The following is a 20,850-nucleotide window of genomic DNA, read 5'->3' on the forward strand; positions in this document are numbered from 1 at the left end:
TTCAACATGAGGGCAATTTGAGTTCCTTTATTTTCCAAATAAAGGAGTTATAGGGGATTTAAATATACTTTATTTAATATTACATTAGGCTCAATTGAATTAAGGGGGACTGTTGGCAGATGTACGCGCTTTACTAGAGTGACATTCTCGTTTCATAATACGATCCATGTCGCAACCTGTTTCAGAGACTGATATAGCCACTTGCTCCAAATTTTCTTACGATACTAATGATAGGTCTCGCTTGTTCGAAGATGTCTTGCCACTTTTAAACACAACAGTCCGAGAAGTGTCTCTAAATCACAATATACTACATCTTCTTCACTCTCTATTTTTGAGGTCAGTGTGTCATGGGCAATGACCGTGTAGAGAAGCAGCTGTTTGGCCGATCACATCGCATCAAACTATCCTTTAATGTCAGTATACATCAGAACATTTGCTATAAATAATTCGATCCGCTGACTGTATACTGCATGTTGACCCAGAAGCAGCTTTGGCCCTCTGTCTTAGCTGTTGAAGGCTCCCTGAGGGGGGGGCAAGGAGGGGGACAAGGTCTACTTGTCTCTGAAAATAGCTCAGGGGGGAACTCGAGAGTGCGGTTCGCCCGGCGCTGGAAAAACACTCGTTGTGGTTGTGCTGGGCTGCAGGGATTGCAACATCGAACCTCCTGTTGCTACCACTCTGATGTGATCTCACCCGTGGTCCTATCATTCAGAGGAGCAGCAGGGACCTGACGGAGGCTGTACATGCTCAGAGGAACAGATATACCTGTCGATCATCTGCAAATAAAGTAAGTTCACTTATCCATTCATACATCTTATGTCTGGATGTATAAAGAGTAGTGTGGTGAAAATGTTACTGGGAGATTTGAGACATTGGTAGCAATTAAGATATTTCAATCTGGAGGTGTGTAGACATTAAAGAAAAGTATATTTAAGAAAATCCTGTCATATTTACATCTATATAACATGTTCATTCTTGCTCTATCATCTCCAAGTCAGCACTGGACTCATGGGAGATCTGAGGCATAAGATAGGGGTCATGTCACAGACGATATGTCCAACATCGCGGGCTCCGTCTGACGAGGACTTAAAGGCCCCAAATAATGTCAAACAGGAGAAAATGCAGATGAGGAGAGAAATCTCCCTCATGAATGGGATCTGCCTCATTGTTGGCAACATGATCGGCTCCGGGATCTTCGTCTCACCGAAGGGTGTACTCATGTTCAGCGGTTCTTACGGGCTGTCCTTGCTGATTTGGGCTGTCGGAGGCATCTTCTCAGTGTTCGGGGCTTTGTGCTACGCGGAGCTCGGCACAACCATCACCAAGTCTGGAGCCAGCTACGCCTACATCCTGGAGTCGTTTGGAGGCTTCCTTGCTTTCATCCGTCTGTGGACATCCATCCTGTTGATCGAGCCGGCCAGCCAGGCTGTGATTTCACTGACCTTTGCCAACTACCTGGTGGAGACTTTCTACCCCACCTGCCAGGCGCCGTACGATTCTGTCCGGCTCATTGCTGCAGCCTGCCTCTGTAAGGAACACTCCTCTGTTCTGAATGAATGTGTGAGATGTAGTTCAGCATAAAGTTGACTAATAATTTAATTGCTTTTATAATTTAATCTGTAAACTCTAGGCTGTGTTTTGCTGCATTTTCCAATATCAAACATAAAAGTGTGTACAATTACAAGTGTTTGAAAAAAATGCAGGCAGGGAAAACTGACTTTATTGCCATCTAGTGTTTGAATTTTTCACTCTGATGCCCTCTTTGGCCTTAACCCAGTCCCTGACGCCAGCTTGCCCTCTCTCTATCACCCCAAGAAGCCTTTTTTACTTGTTTGCTGCAGGAAGAAAAAGATAAAAAAGTACCTCTCTCTATAATAGTTTTAATTGTTAGTGGTGGAGTCAAAGCCTTCACACACAGAAGGGATTTACAAGACAGAGGAATGACTGTTATCCAAAGTTAGCGTTTTAAATAAGATCTCATTGATATCAGCCTGAACTGAACATCGTTGCAGTGCTGTATTAAAGGAGACCTTTTATGCTATTTCTTTTTTTTCTCCTTTCCTCTGTGTTGTCAAGGTCATTGTGCATGTAAAAGATCCCGAAAGTTGAAAAGGTCAAAGTCTGCGCCAACAGAAGCTCCTTTCTCCCACAGAAAACACTGATCCTGAAACGCCTCGTCAATACACCCGCCTTTAATTCCGTGACTTTGTGACATCACACTATGACACATTGGCTAGTTTGGCACTTAATGTCCAGTTGCCTACGACATAGCACTTAGAAGTACAATGACCTGGAAGACTGAGAACCTTCATCAACATGCTCTGTTGTTGTTAGCGGTGCTGAGCTAACCAATTAGACAGGACTGGGTATTTTTGAGAGGGGCCTTAAAGAGACAGAAGCTAGAACAGAGCGTTTCAGAAACAGGGAATACACCGGATAGTATGAGAAAACTGATGATTTTGTGAGGATTAAAGCATGTAAACTTATTCTAGCAGTAACCCGAAATAAAGGTGAGGTGACACTGAAGGTGAGGTTCGCCCAGGGCGTCATGCAAGCTAGGACCGCCACTGCACCCTGGTACTAAACTCAATAACCCTCTGAATGTGAAACTGGCATCAGCTATAGTTAGACTGGCTGTCCAGTCCTGTAAAAATACCACTGTGGTTTACAGCCAGGCTTTGTGCTTTGGAGAATTTAAATGACCAGAAGTGGTATTTAGGTTAGAGAGCAGCAATGTCATTAGTCATGACAAGTTTCTGATTCTGTTCCCTGGGCATCGGGCAGAGAGATGGCAGCTAGTTTCCTGAATGATTCATCTATGTCTGCTATGCAAATGCAACCAAAGAAGAAAGCAGAAGCTGTAGAAGTTGTATTAGGCCTTTGTACAAGTATCAACGTCTGATCTCACCTCAGTCATTGTCTTTATTCCTCTGGTTTTCCCTAGGCATGCTCATCTTCATTAACTGTGCCTACGTGAAGTGGGGGACTCTGGTCCAGGACATTTTCACTTACGCCAAACTCATGTCGCTCTGCCTCATCATTATTGTAGGAATCCTAAAAATATCTTCTGGTAAGATTACGTTAAAGTGCGAATGCATCAGAGGAAGCACGCCAAATGAAAAGGCTGTGTGCTTTAAACTTTGACTTGTCTTTGTGTAGGAGAAACAAAGAGCTTCCACAACCCATTTGAGGGCTCGACGACGGATCCCGGAGCCTTAGCCTTGGCCCTCTACTCAGCTCTGTTCTCCTACTCCGGCTGGGATACACTCAACTTCGTCACAGAGGAGATTCAGAATCCAGAGAGGTAACACACACGTATATACAAAGACATATAAACATAAAGGGAATGTGGTGGTAAAACCCAAAGAGAATCATCATCATGACTCTACAGGTACTCTCAGCTCTACAGAGGACTTTTAGCATCTTTCAGTTCCTTGTTTTGGTTTCCCTGCTTTATTATTTTAGTAGTCTCACTGCAGTGAGTCAAGTCTCACTGCTCTCATCAACGTTGTTTCCAGCAGTGTTGTATAAAGTACCCAAAAGTCATACTTGAGTAAAAGTAAAGATATCTGTTTAAATATTACGTTGGTAATAGTGACAGCCACCCAAATAGTAAAGTATTTTAAGTATCTGATACTAAATGTTCTTAAGTATCAAAAGTACAAGTAAAAGTAAATTATACATATATTTACCGTAATTTATGGGTTGAGTGATATTCAGAATTTTTCTGATTATTGCAATCAGTGTTTTGTTACTACTAAGTTACTAGTAATTAAAGTTATCAAATAAATGAAGTGGAGTATAAAGTAGCAGAACATGGAAATACTCACATAAAGTACGCGTACCTCAGAATTATACTTAATTATAGTACATGAGTAAATGTACTTAGTTATATTCCATTATTGTTTTTCCAGCCACAGCAGGCAGCTGTTTTCAGTCAAACAACAAACAGAGAGCAGCTAGCTTGTAACACAGTGGAGCATTTAGCATTTAGCAGCTAAACTGATATATATTTTCTTCAGTAGTTGGTGGAGACTAAAAACAGAGCAAAAATATTTTGAATACATGACTTTTCAATAATGACTCATACTTATAATGCTCCAAAACTGGTGGATGTGTGAATATGCATTACATCTTGTTTCTGTCGCCCCCAAGTGGCCAAAATTTGAAAAAAATGCACAATACTATCGTCACATAAACAAAGTAGATTTGTTATTTTGCCCAGTGAATGGGTTCATTTTGAAAAGCATTGTATGTCTGCAACTGTCCGTGAAAAACTCAATAAGGTGCATCCCGAGCCTGATTACCTTTTGTTGTAGCATAGCTAGATACAATTGTTATTGATTTTCATATTTTATGTTTTATCTAGATGAATTTGACAGAACTAGTCCAGTGGTAAAATCACATGACTTGGATTGCACCTTGATCTTTTGCAATAATGTTTACTGACTGATTCATAAACCGCTCTGTGTTGTTGCTGCTGTTGTTGTTGTTGTTGTTGTTGTAGGAATCTCCCCCTGGCCATTGCCATTTCCATGCCCATAGTGACCATCATCTACCTGTTGACCAACGTGGCATATTATGTGGTTCTGGACATGCCGTCCCTGCTGGCCAGTGACGCAGTTGCTGTGGTGAGAAACAAACAGCCACTTTGGGGAGATAATTCACTGTGCTGCTAAATATAACCCTGCTCTGCTTGGTTGACCCCAGACCTTTTGCACTTGAGAAACTAAAGGAAGTTGCTTGCATGTTGTCAGTGGAATGTGGACAGTATAATGATCTGAGGCACTGATAGGCTCTCCTGAAAACACAGTGTCATCAACCATGTTAATGTGACCCAGTAGACATTTGGGAACGCGGTCCTGGGGCCATTCAAGTGGATCATCCCTGTTTCGGTGGCCATGTCCTGCTACGGAGGGCTCAACGCTTCTATCATCGCTGCCTCAAGGTAATCAGGAAACGCTGAACAGGCACGGACTTTAGGCTCAGGTCATGATGAGTATTTTTTAAAATAACTTTCCATCTTTGTTGATCCTGCAGGTTGTTTTTCGTCGGGGCCAGAGAGGGCCACCTCCCCGACAGTCTGAGCCTGATCCACATGGAGCGCTACACACCCATACCTGCACTGCTGTTCAATGTGAGGACCATTTCTGTTTCTCTTATTCCAATTAAACATCAGATTCCTCAAATGCGTAATAAATGAACAATGTGCAGGAACACAAGTATATGAATCCTTATCTTATGGAATAAAGCAAGTCTTTTATGTGCTGTGTGTCTGCAGGGGCTAATGGGTCTGATCTTCCTGTGTGTGGAGGACGTGTTCCAGCTCATCAGCTACTTCAGCTTCAGTTACTGGCTCTATGTGGGTATGTCTGTGGCCGGACTCATCTACCTGCGCATCACTCAGCCCGACAGATACCGGCCTGTGAAGGTGCTGCTCCTTTCACTGTTCACATTCATGCTGAATACAATTACATGCAAATGCTCTATATGCAGGGCCGGAGCCAGGATTTTAGAAATACTGAGGTCCTGACAGACAGACAGACAGACAGAAGGACAGATAGATAGATAGATAGATAGATGTTTTCCATTTCACAAATTGGCTTAAACTGTCTCTGTGGACACGCAAACTAACCAGACTTGTGTCTTTCTCTCCACAGCTGACCTTGTTCTTCCCCTTCATCTACTGTTTCTGCAGCCTGTTCCTAGTCATCGTGCCTCTGTACGGAGACACAATCAACTCTCTCATAGGAATTGGCATTGCACTGTCGGGGGTGCCGGTCTATTATGTGGCCATTTACCTGCCTGAGGAGAGGAGGCCCAAATTCATCCGCAAGTTAAACGGTAAGTTGAAAAATTACTATTTGAGTCCAGGAGGACGTGTGTTTTCATTTTATTTAGGGAAATGTATATCAGTTTATTACTGTCTTAAGAGGAAGTGACTTCAACATAGAGCATCAATCCTCTTTGATTATCAGTCATCTTAACTGAATCTGTCTTTTCCCGTCCCTCGCTCATCCTCTCACGTCTTCTTCTCATCCAGTCCTTGCCACCAGATTCATCCAGAAGCTGCTCTACTGCTGCCTGACTGAATTTGACACCGAGACAGAAACACAAGCCGGCGGTAAGACGCAGTGAGCTGCAGATGATCCCCATCGCTTCAGCAGTCAGCTTTCTGCCGGAGGCCTCGCTCTTGTCCACGTGTTGAGGTTCATGTTTTCCTCGAACGCTGAAAAACGAGACCTTTCATGGACAGAGTGGCAAGGCGCTGTCTCACAACGTTTGTGAGAATTACCACTGCCGGGTCAGGTTAAAAAAAGGCCGGACATCTCGAATGACTCACCAGGAAGGAGCAGGCCACTTGGGAAACCACGAACTGTTGCTTTCTTCTTAAAATGTGATGTACTTTTCTACAAGGATCAATGAATCTTCTATGAGGATATAATTTTAAAAAAAAACCACATAGCTCACATTACATTTTTTAGACTTGTGTTAAGATGAAAGCTGATCACTTTATGTCTGAACTTGTTTTCAATAATCACACAACACTGAGGTCTCACTCAGCCTCACCTGGTCCTGGCTCCGTGGACTTCTGACCTCAACCCACTGGTGGAAATTTCATTCATCACATGGACAGACGTGCATATGAGCACTTTTTCACTTTTTCAGTTTGTTTCATTTTTGTCTACTCTATCATGTCTATTTGTTCAATGAAAGAAGGAAACATTTAATAAATAAGATGTATTGAACCTAACTATTACGTGGCTGAAATGTGATCATCTGATCGTCGTCATTTCGCAGAAGTATGTCTAATTTATCCAGGGGTAAGTTTACAGCTTGATTACATACTGTATATAAGTGGAAGTATATAAGTTAAATGCCTTATTTAAGTGCTATCATTCGTCACTTTAAGTGGTTGATTTGAATAACTTAACACATTTTGTTTCATAAATATAACCTCATAATCACAGTAGGTGTTGCTGCTAGAACATATTTTGACCATTTCAAGTTTTGCACCAAAACCTGCCTCAAACCACTGACGTTACACTGAATTATGTGACTAACGCACCGTTACTTGATATTTCAGTAAAAAGTACCCGAAATTCATACCTGAGTACAAGTAAAGATGTTGTGTATTACTTCAGTAAAAATGAAATAAAGTCTCCATTATGTATAGTGCTTGAATAAAAGTATTATAGTATTTGATATTAATTCCTCTTAAGTATCAAAATTACAACTAAAAGTAAATTACACTTGTATTTACATGTATACTGTATACTTTGGCTCTGGTACAGTTTGTAATCTGCAAAGTAACTAGAAGCTAAAGTTGCTGCATAAATGTAGTGGAGTAAAAAGTACAATATTTAGCTCCAGAATGAAGTGGAGAGGAAGTACAATGTAGCAGAAACTGGAAATACTGAAATAAAGGGCAAGTTCCTCAAAATTGCATTTAAGTACGGTACTTGAGTAAATATACTTGGTTACATCCCATCATTGGTTGTAAGTCACTCACAAACTCCTTTCCCTCCAGCAGGCTGCAGCTTCTCCACCAGGTGGAGCTGTTTTTATTATTGTCTTCCTGGTCTTAATGTGCCAACCTGAGCTGAACACAGGACAGCGACAGGAGGAGGTGCACATCACGCTGCTGCTGTTACTTACTGCCAAATGAGTGCACCAGTATATTTGGTACCACCTTTATTTTATTTATTTTTTATATGTGGTACCACCTGTAAGATGTAGCATAAACTGTTTGTGATTTTTGTGCCTTATATTTAGAAAACAGATGAGGTTTAATTAAAGGTAAAACTTAACCCTCAATCTTTTCAATTACTGTGAATCTGTTTGAATTCAGTATGACTTTATGCTTCAGTGCAAAACTCATCAAATTCAGTAATGGAAGCACTTTGAACTTTAAACACTTAAAGGATAAATTATGCTCCTTAATTATTGCTGATTTTCTGTCTCCTGCCATTACTTATTAAAACATCTCCACCAGGAATCACATTGCAATAACACATTGTATGAGTGTATATGCTCTGAACACTCTGTTCTTCATTATTTTGTGGGTCAAAGAAAGTGTGAAAAAAAATCTCTAGCTCCTTCCCTTTATCCGCATTTACACCAGAAGTTAAGGGGGTCTATTCTGGACCAAGACCCATCCTCCATCCAAGTTTCATCCAAATCTGTTTGGTAGTTTTTGTGTAATCCCCGCTCACAAACCAACAAACCAACCAGAAATGGATTAGGGTGAAAACCAGTGGCAGTGGATTTTGTAGCATCACTAGATGCAGCAGTACAAGAACATCTGCAGAGTGCTGCTGTGTTTAGAGGAACATCTGTGTAACAGTACAGAATGAATGAATGAGTTTAGAGAGAACACATTATTAAAGAAATCAGCAGAGATGACTGTCAAATGCTAAAATCTCAAATATTTGCTGTTTCCAGCTTCTTGAATGTAATTTTTTTGCTGCTGTTCTTGTCATTTATGATAGTAAATAAAGAGTCTTTAGGTTTTAGGGTTTTTTTAGGGCTAAAAACCACATCAGACAAATATCACTGTTCCACTCAGTCTTTTAAGAGTAAGAGGGTGATAAAATGTTTCCCCCATGAAACATGAAACACAAAAAAATCCAAACACATTCAAAATCAAAACACAGATTTATTCTGAAACATAAATCTGTGACAATATAAAAGTGATTCATTGTGATGACTTGGAAATATAAAAGATTTAAAATGATAAAAAAGAGAGATGATAATACATCCTTAATTAAGACATTCACTATACTGTTTTTACATGCTTTGTGGTGAGCCTCAATTCTAACGTGGTGTCAACACAAGTGTCTTTCTCAGGGTGTAGGTAACTTCAGACATCTGCTTTGCTGTTCCAGGTTGCTCGGCCGCCTCTTTCTGGCTCACATCGTTGTTCACACGTTGGAGGATGTCTTTTATGTCGTCACCCCTAAAAACCACAAACAGTGTTGAAAAACACATCAATATCCCTTTTCAGTGACTTTTACAGTTAGACTGCATGATAAGGTTCAAATCATCAGATCTACAAAATACTAAATATGGTGGACATTACTGAACTTCAACTTAATTTTGAGTTATATATTCACCTCTGACAGCCCTCCTTTAGCTGCTGACACACAGATTGGATGAACCAGCTCCCTGATATTTTGTTTCTATATGAGACACAGTCGTCAACAGTTGCTCTGGCAACCAGAATATCGGTTCCTTCAGGAATGGATCCTGAATGAGAACCATCAGCCTCCAGATCTTTCAATAACACTCCCTTGTGTTTTTGGCTTCCCTGGCAGGCCTGGATCAGGAACACTTTGGGCTTGTCAGTGAGGGGTGACTGGTCGGTCGCCTTGAAGGTTCCAATTATTTGTTTAATGGAGAGGTGCTTCCTATCAATCCCACTGACCACACCGCTCGCTCCATGACTCAAAATACAGCAGATGAAGGCGTCGCCATGTTTAGGAGCCTCCTGAAGATCAGTGAATCCGTTGCTGGACCACTCCTGAACCCTGAACTCCTGCAGCTGAGAGAGGTCGCTGAGAGAAGCGAAGCACTTCAGCGCCCGATCCATCTGATCCATGGTTTGGTCTTTACACATCAGCACTCTGAAGCCCAGCCAGCTGAACACCTTCCCCAGACTTTCTACAAGAAATTTCATTTAAAAAAAATGTAGTTAAGCTTCAATGACCAAAAAAACAAGATATTAGTAAAAAACCTGTGAATCTGTCTACTCTGACATACCAGCATCTTCGTTGGTTCCACGTCTTGGATCCCCAGACATGAAGTTCTCGTTGTTTATGATCACGCAGAGGCCGGTGGGCTGGCTGTTCAGCTGGTACTGCTCATCCTAACAACAATGGAAACAGTTGGACACAAACACATAATGAAGTAACTGGAGTTGTATTTCAAGATGTTTCTTTATTAGTTTAAATGTTATTCAATATTACAATATTACAAATCTAATATTTTATATGTAAATACATATGGAGGACCATGAGTGTCACAGAAATAGTAATTTCATGTAGCATCACTCAGTAATTCATTCAGGCATTCATTTCTTTTTTTAAACTCTGTTTTTCAAACAGATGTATGAATTAGTTATGCATTCATTAATGTCTATTTAAAAGATGAACTTATCGACTGTTTTATGTTGTTTCTGTAAATCCCTTTTTCACAAGAACTACTTATTGACGGCCTTTAAAGGGTTAAAATCCTGAAAATGATTTAATGTTTGGTAGTTTTGAATAAGTGTGAAGTTGATGTATGATTTAAGAGCAGTTTCTTTGTGCGTGTACATTTTTGCCACAAAGGTGTCCAGAGAGTAGTAAATTTGAGGAGGGCACAAGGGTTAATTTCACAATTAGTTATTAATATGTGACATGCTTTATTATTATTTCCACGACACCTGTGGTCCCCCTCAAACACAACGTCTGAAGGCTTTGAGGTGAACACTTGTCTTTTAATTATCTGTGACGATAATTCTTGTGCCTCTCTAACAAAGCAAAACTGAAATAATGTAATGATTTGTTTGAATATTGATTAAAGGCCTCACCTCCTTACGTCTCCCCTCTTGTGACGGACCATCTGAGGAAATCAGAGCGAAACAGCATGACACCTCCAAACATGAAACTCAACATCATGTGAAGCAGACAGAAGGCTGGTAGATGACTTATACTAGACACAGTCATCTCCATACCAACATGATTTATGTTAACATACCACTGTGTTCAGCTGAAGAGGCTTGGACTGGTTTAGGTAAAAGGCTGGTCTTGGTCCACTGTATCTTCTTCAGCTCAGGGTAAGTGCCTTTAATGTCCTCATCAGTTTGCAGGAGGTTCAGGAACTCCTGGCAGGTGTCTTCTCCTCTATCTATTATCTTATCCACAAGCTTCACGACGTGCTCCTCATCATTTAATCCTTTGATGTCTTTGAGGTTGTTGTAGTCTCGTTGAGTTATCAGCTCCTGCTCATGAACCTTGTTGAGGATACGAATGTAGTCTGTACTCAAAATATCAACAATGGCCACTTTATTCTGTCTAATTTTGTGCTTGGGCTCCATGCTGAATCTGACACAGAGACACAGGAAGACAGTAGGAGAAAGTTTTTGGTTTATGTCAGACTGTAAAAGTTTGTTGTTACACACTGTAGTAGCATTGCTTTAACACTCGAGAGCCACTACCTGGCACACACAGCTATAAGAATAACAGCGGTAATTAAGTAAAGCTTTGGTAATTTACCGTCAGTAAGTCTTCCCTTCAAGTTGTACTTTCGGTGAACTGTAACCACACTCAGGCTCGTCTCAGCAATAACTTCCTGCTTCCGTGTTGAAGCTGACGAGGAAGCAGCGCGGTCCAACACAGCCACGGCTCCTGTCACTCTTTTCCCGCCATCCGCCACAAAGCGGGGTAGTAATGAACATTTGTGAGGTGTGCGTTTGTAGGGTAAGTATAGTTTGGCAATTGACTTTGGTTCACAACGGGAGTGACAAGGCAGTTTGTGTGTACAGGTCCCAATATAGTAAAAATAGTATATACAAAAATTTATTTTCTCTGTACTTCGTAGCAACCTTCCCTGGTGGTCTAGTGGTTAGGATTCGGCGCTCTCACCGCCGCGGCCCGGGTTCGATTCCCGGTCAGGGAACTACTTTTGTCCTCAAATAGGTTTTCTCTCTGTACCAGACATAAACCAGAAGCAGAAACACAATCGTCTACCCGAGCTACGTATAGCAAACCACTTGTTGCAATTGTCCACCTTTATGAACAACATTCAATTGTTTTTTTATTTATTTTGTTGTCATTCTTTTCGTTGTTGGTTAGTTATTGTTTATCTATTTCCCTGTTGTCATGGTAAATTACACAGATAATAATCAGTCGTTGATTGACCCCACTTGAACATATGATAAACTGGATCTATAACAGAATTAATATACATTGTAAACACTCAGTTCCCAGTTATTTCAACTTGAAGTGGTGTCTCTGTTAGAGGTTAGCCCGTTTGCCTAGCACCATGGTTGATATAAAGGTTTACCTATATGATTTATTGCAGCATGACTGTATCAGGCTACATTTGTGTTAGCAGGATGTACTTACTGAAGTATTATACATTTACATACATACTTACTATACATTTACTGCATCCGATGCATGTCTTAGTCTGTCAATCCCTAAAGGAACAATTTGTCTCTATTATCCCACTTTGCAGAGATGCCAACAGGTCCTGCTCTGCGACGCTCTTCTATTGAACTTCTGTTTTGTTAAGGCATACCATGTGAATACTGTCATTAAATCACCTCAGATGGAACTACTTACACCTCAGGAATGCATTTGTTAAAACCACTTTAACTTTAACAAAACCATTCAACTGTCCCAGTCATGGGTCTATGGAAAACCACCCCGTACTTTACTTCCTCACACTAGTAAACCACTGAACACCAGACACTTAATCATGATAATTCTTGGAACTGCACCTACACACAGAATTAAAATATGTGGTATGGTATTTATCACTGTTGGGCTGCAGACCCTCCCTCAGGGCCTGAGCTGATTCTACATCATTCTGCATTTTACTGGGTTTGACCCACAGCTGTTGTCAATGAATAGAGCAAGATCTTGATTAATCAAATTAGTCCTGGTAATAACTGATACAAGCACTGCCCATGTTTTACATAAAACTGTTCGATTTTGATAAAGCACTAATGACAAAAGCCACGTTATGTTTCTGACATACCAATTAACAGGTCTTTAAATAGAAGTTGTAGGTGTTTGTGGAAATGTTAAGACTCCCACCAGGTCAGTCCTCTGATCATTATTTATTCATCCTTCAGAGAAATATCCCCAAAGCATAAATACATTTTAGATTACAATATACAGTAAGTACAATGTATTCAGTTCAACAGTAGGCAAGATTTTAGAAATACAGAGGTCATTGATAACACGGCCCCCCATCACACAGAAAAATTTCGCCCACATACCAAATAGAAAGTCTCAAAAGTTGTTTAACTGCGTGGATTTTGAAATATTTTGTTGAATTATATTATCTGTAAATGTAATTTACTGATATACATGTCTAAATGCTTTGAAAAACCTACAGGAACAAAATCAACAGTCTCTTTTTACGAAAGCTACCAATTTTCTTTAAAAACTTACAGAAAATAGTGAAAGCCTAATGCTCTAAAGTCACAAATTGTGTTCAAAAGTTTAAGATCTGGTAACATTCAAAAAAAGTTACCAATTAATTTACAAGTTGCCAGTTTTGATAATAAAAAAAAAATACTAATAAGTTAAATATTTAAATAGCCCAACTTAAAATGGTACTGATTCTAAGAAAGTTAGTCATTTCATTAAAAAGTTACTAATTTGGTTACTTGAAAAAAATCTTTTTTACCAATTCTATTAAGAAGTTAATGATTCAGTCTTTTACCTGTACCTTTAGTTTTTTTTTACTGTATTTACCATCAACACATTGCTCTGGATGTCAACAGAAAAGCTGAGCACAGGGTGTTAAATGTCTTTTGATCTTGCAGTGTATCATACTAATAAGGGAAGAGGAAGAAACCCTTGGTTTCCTGAAGCTCTGTACAGTATGTGACGTCATGCTTCTTCCTTCCCCAGAAATGTTTCATTGTCTTCTGTCAGAGAGGAGGGCACTCCGAGAAGTGACTGAGTGGAGGGACAACGGAAGGTACTGCTTCTTCTTAATGCTATTTACAATGACAGTATTACAATATATACTGTAGGAGGACTTTGTAATAGAATGTATTCATAAGAAAGCTTAAACCCAGAAGATCTAATCATGGCTATATCCATTTATCATTTTTGAGTACTACAGCTGAGTGTGTAAACAAAGCAAGGCACGTATTCTTCCTTTAAACGTTAAAAAAGGGCAAAGCTTTTGTAAGCGTGGAAAGATGTATGTATGTTGTTAAAACAAACAATTAAATGTAACATAGAGGAGAATGATATTGAATTTGTATGAGGAGAGCTGTTTGTATTTGATTATGTGCCCATTGATATGTTTTAGTAGCTGTCAGGCTATGTAGGCAGTTCAAAAGGGGAAGTATGAATACCAAGGAAATTAGTAAGCCTCCCTTGTGTGTTTTTATGCATGAATGTTTCTCTCTGTGTGTATAAAACCTCTAGGCTATGATGCCGTCTTCCGTCCATTCAGTACTTTGGTTCAGTTTGCTGGTTTTATGGGCATCACAAAGTGGTGGGTAAATAACACACACAGCCACACACACACAGCCACACACACACACACACACACACACACACACACACACACACACACACACACACACACACGCGCACACACACACACACACACACACACACACACATTGATTCATGCATCTTTTGGGGACTACATAGACCCAAAACCATAACCACTACTCGGCTAACCCTCACCCCAGAATCACAAATAAACCACAGTTTTGTCTGCAACTGGACAAGCCAGCCCCAGTTAATTGTGTGCACCATGTTTAACACGTCAAACACTTTTTGGCTTACTTGCTTTAATCAGGGCGGTATCGCAGTTAGTTGCTGGTTTCCTTGCATACAGTATGGAAGGAAACCAGCTTCTGACACCACCCTATTAAAGCAAAATACCCGAAAACGTTGATGAATTAAGCATGGTGTACTGCACAACATGTTCAAGTTTTGATGGACTTGCATTGTACTTCACTGCGCGTACATTCTCAAAGTTTGGTTCCCCTCGTGCTTTAACTCTGGACACATGTTTTCTTTTAACAGAGACAGAGGCCCTCACTCCAGATTTCTGCCAGTCAACGTATGATGATGATGCGAGAATCAAAGTATTACTTTAACTTCCAAAGTCCACACATTCACAGTAAAAACTTTTTTTTTTCACTGTCTTTATCCTGTTCTTCTTGTTTGTTAAACTCCTTCAGATTCAGTCTACAGAGCAGGAGCCTGATGAAGAGTGGACTGTTTTGAGTGATCCGAAGAACTTTCCCTGCTACCTTTACCTGACAAATATAGTCAACTGCTCCTGGTCATTCCCCACTTTGCAGAAGGATACTGAGCTCTTTGTCTCCATCAGGTATTTTTTAACATAATGAACATTTAGAAATATGAATGCATATTTACACTACAGGTAAGACCAAATGTATGAAATGCTTTGAGCATGTATCTCTGTCTAATCATGCAGTGTTTGTCACAACGAAATGGAGATTGAGTCGTCCGAGGGAAGAGTCGGATCAAAGTCTTTTCACCTGCCTATGCGTGAGGACTTGGTGATCCTTCAATTCAACATAAGCCTGCACAACAACTGGGCAGTCTACACCTACACATATGAAATCAGCCAGCATGGTAATACTCTCAGATATAAAAAAAAGAAAGTATGTTGCTGTTGTTGAAGGTGCACTATGTCAAACTCTATTTGTTTTCATGACTGACAACAAAACAAATCTTAAAAGACAAATTACTGTTTGACTTTGTTTATATGTGGCGGACCCTGCCACCTTTCTAGCTTTAAACAGTGTTCTGGGACCTAATTTTCCTCTGAGAACAGCTTGTTTATTCAGTTATGGAAAAGATAAATATTTCTGAGTTTGTACTATGACCTCATTCATATTGTAAATATTGAGTTTGAATTTCTTCTCCAAAACTGAATAGTGTGTTCATGCCGAGCAGCTAAAAGGGGGCGTAGTAATGGGAGGGGCCTAACACAAAAAGTACTTATTGAAACAAAGTACAAAGTGCTTCACATATGTAAAATGAAATGAACGGGCATGTGCAGCCCTTCAAAACAGACTTAGTTTGATAAATTAAATTGTACAGGAAAGTGCTCTCGCTGGCAGTGGGGTTTTTAGTGTTTCTATTATTATGAATTGTTTCCTGACACCTGCTTATTTTGATATCGCTGACAAAAGAGATTGAAATAGCAGCTTCCCTTCGGGTCTTGATCACCCTGTCTGCATCTAACTAGCAGCTTGTGGTTACTTAGTACCTTACTGTAGTTTGTAGATGTTGACATACTCATATTACACAAACTCAGTGAAAAGTTGCATTCACAGTGTTTCCGAGTCCAAAAACTGAAGACACAATCCTGAAAACGAAAGCACACCATCTTGTTTTGCTTGTGGCCCACGCAACTCTGCTGCACTTTAACTCTGTGACTGGTCCGCATATGTTACGTGTTTAATGTAGCCAAAGCATAAACAGGTGTGAGTGAGTGGGAAACAAAAAGTCACATTATGTCTAAACTAAGTCACGTAATATGACACACACACCATCTGCCATGTTTTCTGAAGTTGTGTGCATGTGACTGCATCAACAGGTAGATATCTGTGTGTATACAGTCACAATTTTTGTGAATTTGTGCTTGTTGAAGTAGCTGCGTTATTTTCTTATTTAAATAAGTGTTAAATGGCTCTGTCTTCCAACAGTTATCGCTGTTAAAGAGTGTTTGGTCAGTAACCAATGTCTCTCCTCCACCTGCTTATGGAGAGAAAATATATTTTCTTGCCCACTTTATCCAATCATGATAGAAAACTCCATAAAGCGGCGGTCCTGTGTGCTTGAGAAACACAGAGAGGGCAGGATCCCGCTATTCTGCTACCAACACCAGAAATAGCAGAACAGGGGGAAGCCACCAATTCCAGCTTATACTACCAAACAGTCCAAGCAACTGCTAACTGCAAAATGGGCAGGAAGCGGTGGACCAACCTTGTCAACCATAGAGCCCTTAGCAGACCTTCTAAATGAATTGTTGTCAGTTATTTGGCTCATGTGCTCATGTGGTTGTGTGTGCCACAGCGATCCTGCCTCCTCCCGCCAACATCTCTGCGTCAGTCAAAGATGGAGACCTGTTGGTGACATGGGCTGCGCCCCCCAGTAATGTCAGTTCTGACTGCTTTGAATACCAGCTGGACTTGGGTGACCAGGTACAGTATGTCTGTATGTGTTATTTTCTGATGCACATTAACAAGATAAACTATTAGCAATAATGAAGGAATAAATCATGGACACACATGTTCCCGCAGTCAGACCTGATCAGCTAAAAAACAATGTAAATGAGGTAAACCTGCTGAGTGTTTATCCTAAATCTTTATCTTTTGAAAACAGGAAATACCCAAAAACGTCCCATCCAAGCTGTCTTATAGAGAGCAAAATGCAGATCCCAGCCGCATCTATAGAGTGAGGATGAGGACAAGGATGCAACAGGATTGCCATCACAACCATGAATGGAGTGAATGGAGTCAAGTTGTCAGTGAGTGCTGTTTGTTAAAGTCATCTTGAAAAGTGGTTTAATCAAAAGCTGGTGACTTAAGAATTGATTTTGATTTCATTCAGATCTCTATTAGCTCATTAGCTAATCTACCAGGAGTCCACATAGACTTTACACAGCCCTGATTTCAAAATAGTTGGGATGCTGTGTAAAACGTAACATTTGCAATTTAGATTAAATTGAATTTGCATTTGCAGGAATCAGAGTTGAATCATCTTCTTCCATTGACTGGTTGATGTCTGGAAGCCGGAATACACAATTTTCTCTTCCTTGAATGCAATAACCTCAGTACAATAATCATCATCTTTATGTGTGTGTCTGTTTTAGTGATAGAACCATCAAACAAACTCAACATCCTCGTGATCGTCTCAATCTCACTTGGAATACCCATGATCCTCCTGGCTGTGCTGCTGTTGGTGCGCTATCAGAGGTACTGTTTCTGTCTGTGACTGAATGACTCACCTGTTTACTGACGCGTGACCCACACACTCTCACACGCGCCCATTCATCTACACAACTCCTCACAGACTTGCTGCCGTTTTTCACACGTGCTCTATTTTTCTATGCGCCTCTGTGAGATGATGGAAAACCTGAATCTGAAAACATAAACTCGCGGCAGAAGCACTAAAGTTAAGTTAGAAAACAGAATGCAGAAAGGAGAAGTGAGAGGAGTGTTTGGGTGGCGGCCGTGTCTTTTCTCTGAAAAACCACCGCATTAACCTTAAACTTCCTTAAGGTGGAGACAGAAACTCCCCCGTGTGAGTTCTAAAATAGCCAAACAGGAAAAGCTCTAAATGAGAGAAGATGCAGAGGAAGATAAAGAAAGGATGCACCTTTATTTCTTCTTTCTTTTTCAGTTTCACTTTGTGGTCAACTGTTTGTTTTGAAAAAAATACATATCAACATGATTATTTTATCCAGTGGAAATGGAAACAGAATGAGTTAGAGATTGTGTGTGTGTGTGTGTGTGTGTGTGTGTGTGTGTGTGTGTGTGTGTGTGTGTGTGTGTGTGTGTGTGTGTGTGTGTTTTTCAGGGTGTCTAAGGTCTTGTTTCCTCCGATTCCTCGCCCCCCACCTAAGTACATACATTTCCTGGAAAAAAATGACACATTCAATGTAAGTACAAGCCCATACTGCACACAAACACTCTCAGCACTTCAAAACAAAGTACAAAGTCCTTCATATAGATCAAATGAAATAAAATGAATGGTAAAATGTAATTTTTTGCACGTCCGTGTTTTATATTTTCAGATCTTCCTTCCTGCCCCGTCACCTGAGCCAATGGAGGAGATCACAGAGGTGGAGGATTCAGAGGAAACACCCTGAAAAGAGTTCTTGAAAACAATATGGAAAGGACATATTCAAATGTAAAAACAAAGCCTGAGGTCAGCTCTAACTCTGCATTTTCATACATAACAATTCAGCAACTAATGATAATAATAATAACTTTATTTATATAGCAACTTGTATAAAGGTGTTGAATGCATGCAGAGCGTATGAAGGTGTGCATTTTGTGTGGTCTTTTAAGTTTTGGTACATTTTAAAGGGGCAAAATGTTAGAATTGTTGTTGGAAACTAAAATTTGAAGAAATCAAGATTCAAGAAACTTAATTGTCCATCACATAGTGACAGAAAATTACCTTTGGTTAGGGCTCGAACAACATGAAAAAACATGAGAAAAATAGCATTTAGATTTGTTGGTAGTTATGTATTGTGTTGGAGAGATATCTGCTGGAGTTAGCAAAGTTATGAAGTATGAATTTGGCCAAAAATTCTCACATATTGCACCTTTAATACATTTATGCACATGTAAAATGATCGCAGCAAAACACGCTGCGGATGTATGATAATTTTGCTCTGCTAAATCATGTTTTGTTTTCGGTTGTTTATTGAAACAAGGACATGTTTGTTGCCGTTTTGATGAAACACACTTGCGCTGCCTGAGCTAACTAGTTAGCTTGAAGTCTTGAAATGTAGATCTATATATGATCTAGTGCTTCTATAAAATATTTATACATTTTTGCATGTGAAATAAAGTTGAGTGATAAATCACCTGCTCATTTTAAAAATAAATAATTTATCCAGGCATCATTCATAGATTGTGGTCAATAAGCACACTTGAAGACGGTAGCTGGTTGTAGCCTTATATGTAAGTTACAGATATGACAGTGGAATCAATCATCTCATCTTATATTATATTCTAAAATGCTGAATTATTCCTGAAAAGGTTTACACTCAGAGCTAAGAAAAATCTTAATGAAATGAAGTGATCAAACTTCAGTTCCTACTGTTTTTTCCATCTCACTGGACATGTAGTAATCAGACTGGGTCTGTACTACAGAAGAGATTTTAGCAAATGTACAGTATATAGACTGTTTTCTTAGAAGTGCTCTATGAATACAGTGAAGTCCAAAAGTCTTTAATGTTTTGTTTTTTTTAATCTTTAATATTTGTACATAAACCAAAGTTACCAAAGTAATTTGTCTTGAATTGTACCTCTTCCATTGAAGCGTGAATTAAGATGACACTCATCATCAGAGGCTTGTTCACTTGCTGCCAGTATCAAGATGGCTGTGCCTTTAAATGTCAGTGGTCACATTGTTATTTCAAACAAAGAGGGGCTTTCTCAGCGTCATATCATGACTACACTAAAGGTTTCTGAGGGGGCTTTACAGAAACTGGATCAGTTGTATCCAAAGCACGATCAGGCAGACCCAAAGTGACCACACCATCAGAGGATCAATGTGATGTGAGTGCTTATAGACCCTTTTTCACAGAAGATGTTTTGAATTGTCAAAGCAGGAAAAGCACAGTTATAACTAAACGAAGGCACAGTAAGCTATGTTGGTGAGTAAGCATGCACTAAACCAGATCAGCTAAATATAATGCCGCTAAAGGTGCAAAATGTAAAAATATTCCATCTGTCAAATTCATACACATACACCAAAAGGGGGGCAGCATATCATCAGGGAAACCACAAACTGCTAACTTTAGCTCTTTAGTAAATGTTTATGTTCACATTTTGGCGGTTAAGAGGAAGTGCCACGAAAGAAGAAACGCTGTGTTTCAGTTTGACAGATTAACCATCACACTGCTTACGCCTAAAGTGAAGTTTTATTTTATTTATTCCCATTTGATACCAGGTTGAGATCAGTAAAAGACGAGCTTGTTGTCAGGCTTGACAGCCAGCTTGTAGGTTGGGTACTGCCAGCAGCTGAAAAGAGCTTCGTGTTGCAAAAATGAATAAATAAATTCACGTGGTGAAATGAGTGTGCCCACAATAGGTTTTCTCATGTGCCTTTTTGTTTTCCGTTTCCTGTGCTGTGACTTCGGATAAGATAAAAGATGGCAGGCAAACCACAAACATCAGACTGATCACACTGATTACTGTATGAGTGTGTGACTGTAGTGTGACTTCCCCAAGCTGATATAAAGTAGAAAAACACATCGGCTCCATCTGTGTGTGATAAAACTAATATAATACATGACCACAAGGAGGTCAGATATCAGTTTTGTGACACAAAGCACCACAGACGACCGAACAGGTGAACGCAGCCTCTCACACACACACAAACACAT

At 39.9% G+C, this 20,850-nt stretch overlaps 3 protein-coding genes across 3 annotated transcripts; 2 read left to right on the top strand and 1 right to left on the bottom strand.

The window, feature by feature from the left end:
* Positions 1 to 636: 636 nt before the first annotated feature.
* LOC311266506 (Y+L amino acid transporter 2) lies at positions 637 to 6,754 on the top strand. The gene is made up of 10 exons (XM_084368901.1): positions 637 to 787; positions 999 to 1,528; positions 2,945 to 3,070; positions 3,160 to 3,304; positions 4,508 to 4,631; positions 4,845 to 4,948; positions 5,041 to 5,137; positions 5,282 to 5,431; positions 5,661 to 5,844; positions 6,044 to 6,754. The coding sequence occupies exons 1-10, from the start codon at positions 744 to 746 to the stop codon at positions 6,136 to 6,138; spliced, it is 1,599 nt and encodes a 532-aa protein (XP_084225027.1). The 5' UTR covers positions 637 to 743; the 3' UTR covers positions 6,139 to 6,754.
* Positions 6,755 to 8,639: 1,885 nt separating this feature from the next.
* Positions 8,640 to 11,349, bottom strand: LOC311266244 (caspase-8-like). Its single transcript, XM_084368525.1, has 6 exons — positions 11,259 to 11,349; positions 10,741 to 11,087; positions 10,574 to 10,605; positions 9,763 to 9,868; positions 9,117 to 9,663; positions 8,640 to 8,959 (listed from the first exon to the last, which is right to left on the bottom strand). Exons 2-6 carry the CDS (start codon positions 11,078 to 11,080, stop codon positions 8,818 to 8,820), a joined length of 1,167 nt encoding a protein of 388 aa, XP_084224651.1. The 5' UTR covers positions 11,081 to 11,087; positions 11,259 to 11,349; the 3' UTR covers positions 8,640 to 8,817.
* A 23-nt stretch (positions 11,350 to 11,372) lies between these two features.
* LOC311266245 (uncharacterized protein) lies at positions 11,373 to 18,757 on the top strand. The gene is made up of 11 exons (XM_084368526.1): positions 11,373 to 11,462; positions 13,632 to 13,701; positions 14,160 to 14,229; positions 14,772 to 14,833; positions 14,930 to 15,081; positions 15,190 to 15,350; positions 16,800 to 16,927; positions 17,109 to 17,253; positions 17,599 to 17,701; positions 18,306 to 18,387; positions 18,523 to 18,757. The coding sequence occupies exons 3-11, from the start codon at positions 14,163 to 14,165 to the stop codon at positions 18,595 to 18,597; spliced, it is 975 nt and encodes a 324-aa protein (XP_084224652.1). The 5' UTR covers positions 11,373 to 11,462; positions 13,632 to 13,701; positions 14,160 to 14,162; the 3' UTR covers positions 18,598 to 18,757.
* Positions 18,758 to 20,850: the final 2,093 nt, after the last annotated feature.

The sequence above is a fragment of the Pagrus pagrus genome (genome assembly GCF_965226575.1).
Source record: "Pagrus pagrus genome assembly, chromosome: 12".
NCBI lineage: Eukaryota > Metazoa > Chordata > Actinopteri > Spariformes > Sparidae > Pagrus > Pagrus pagrus.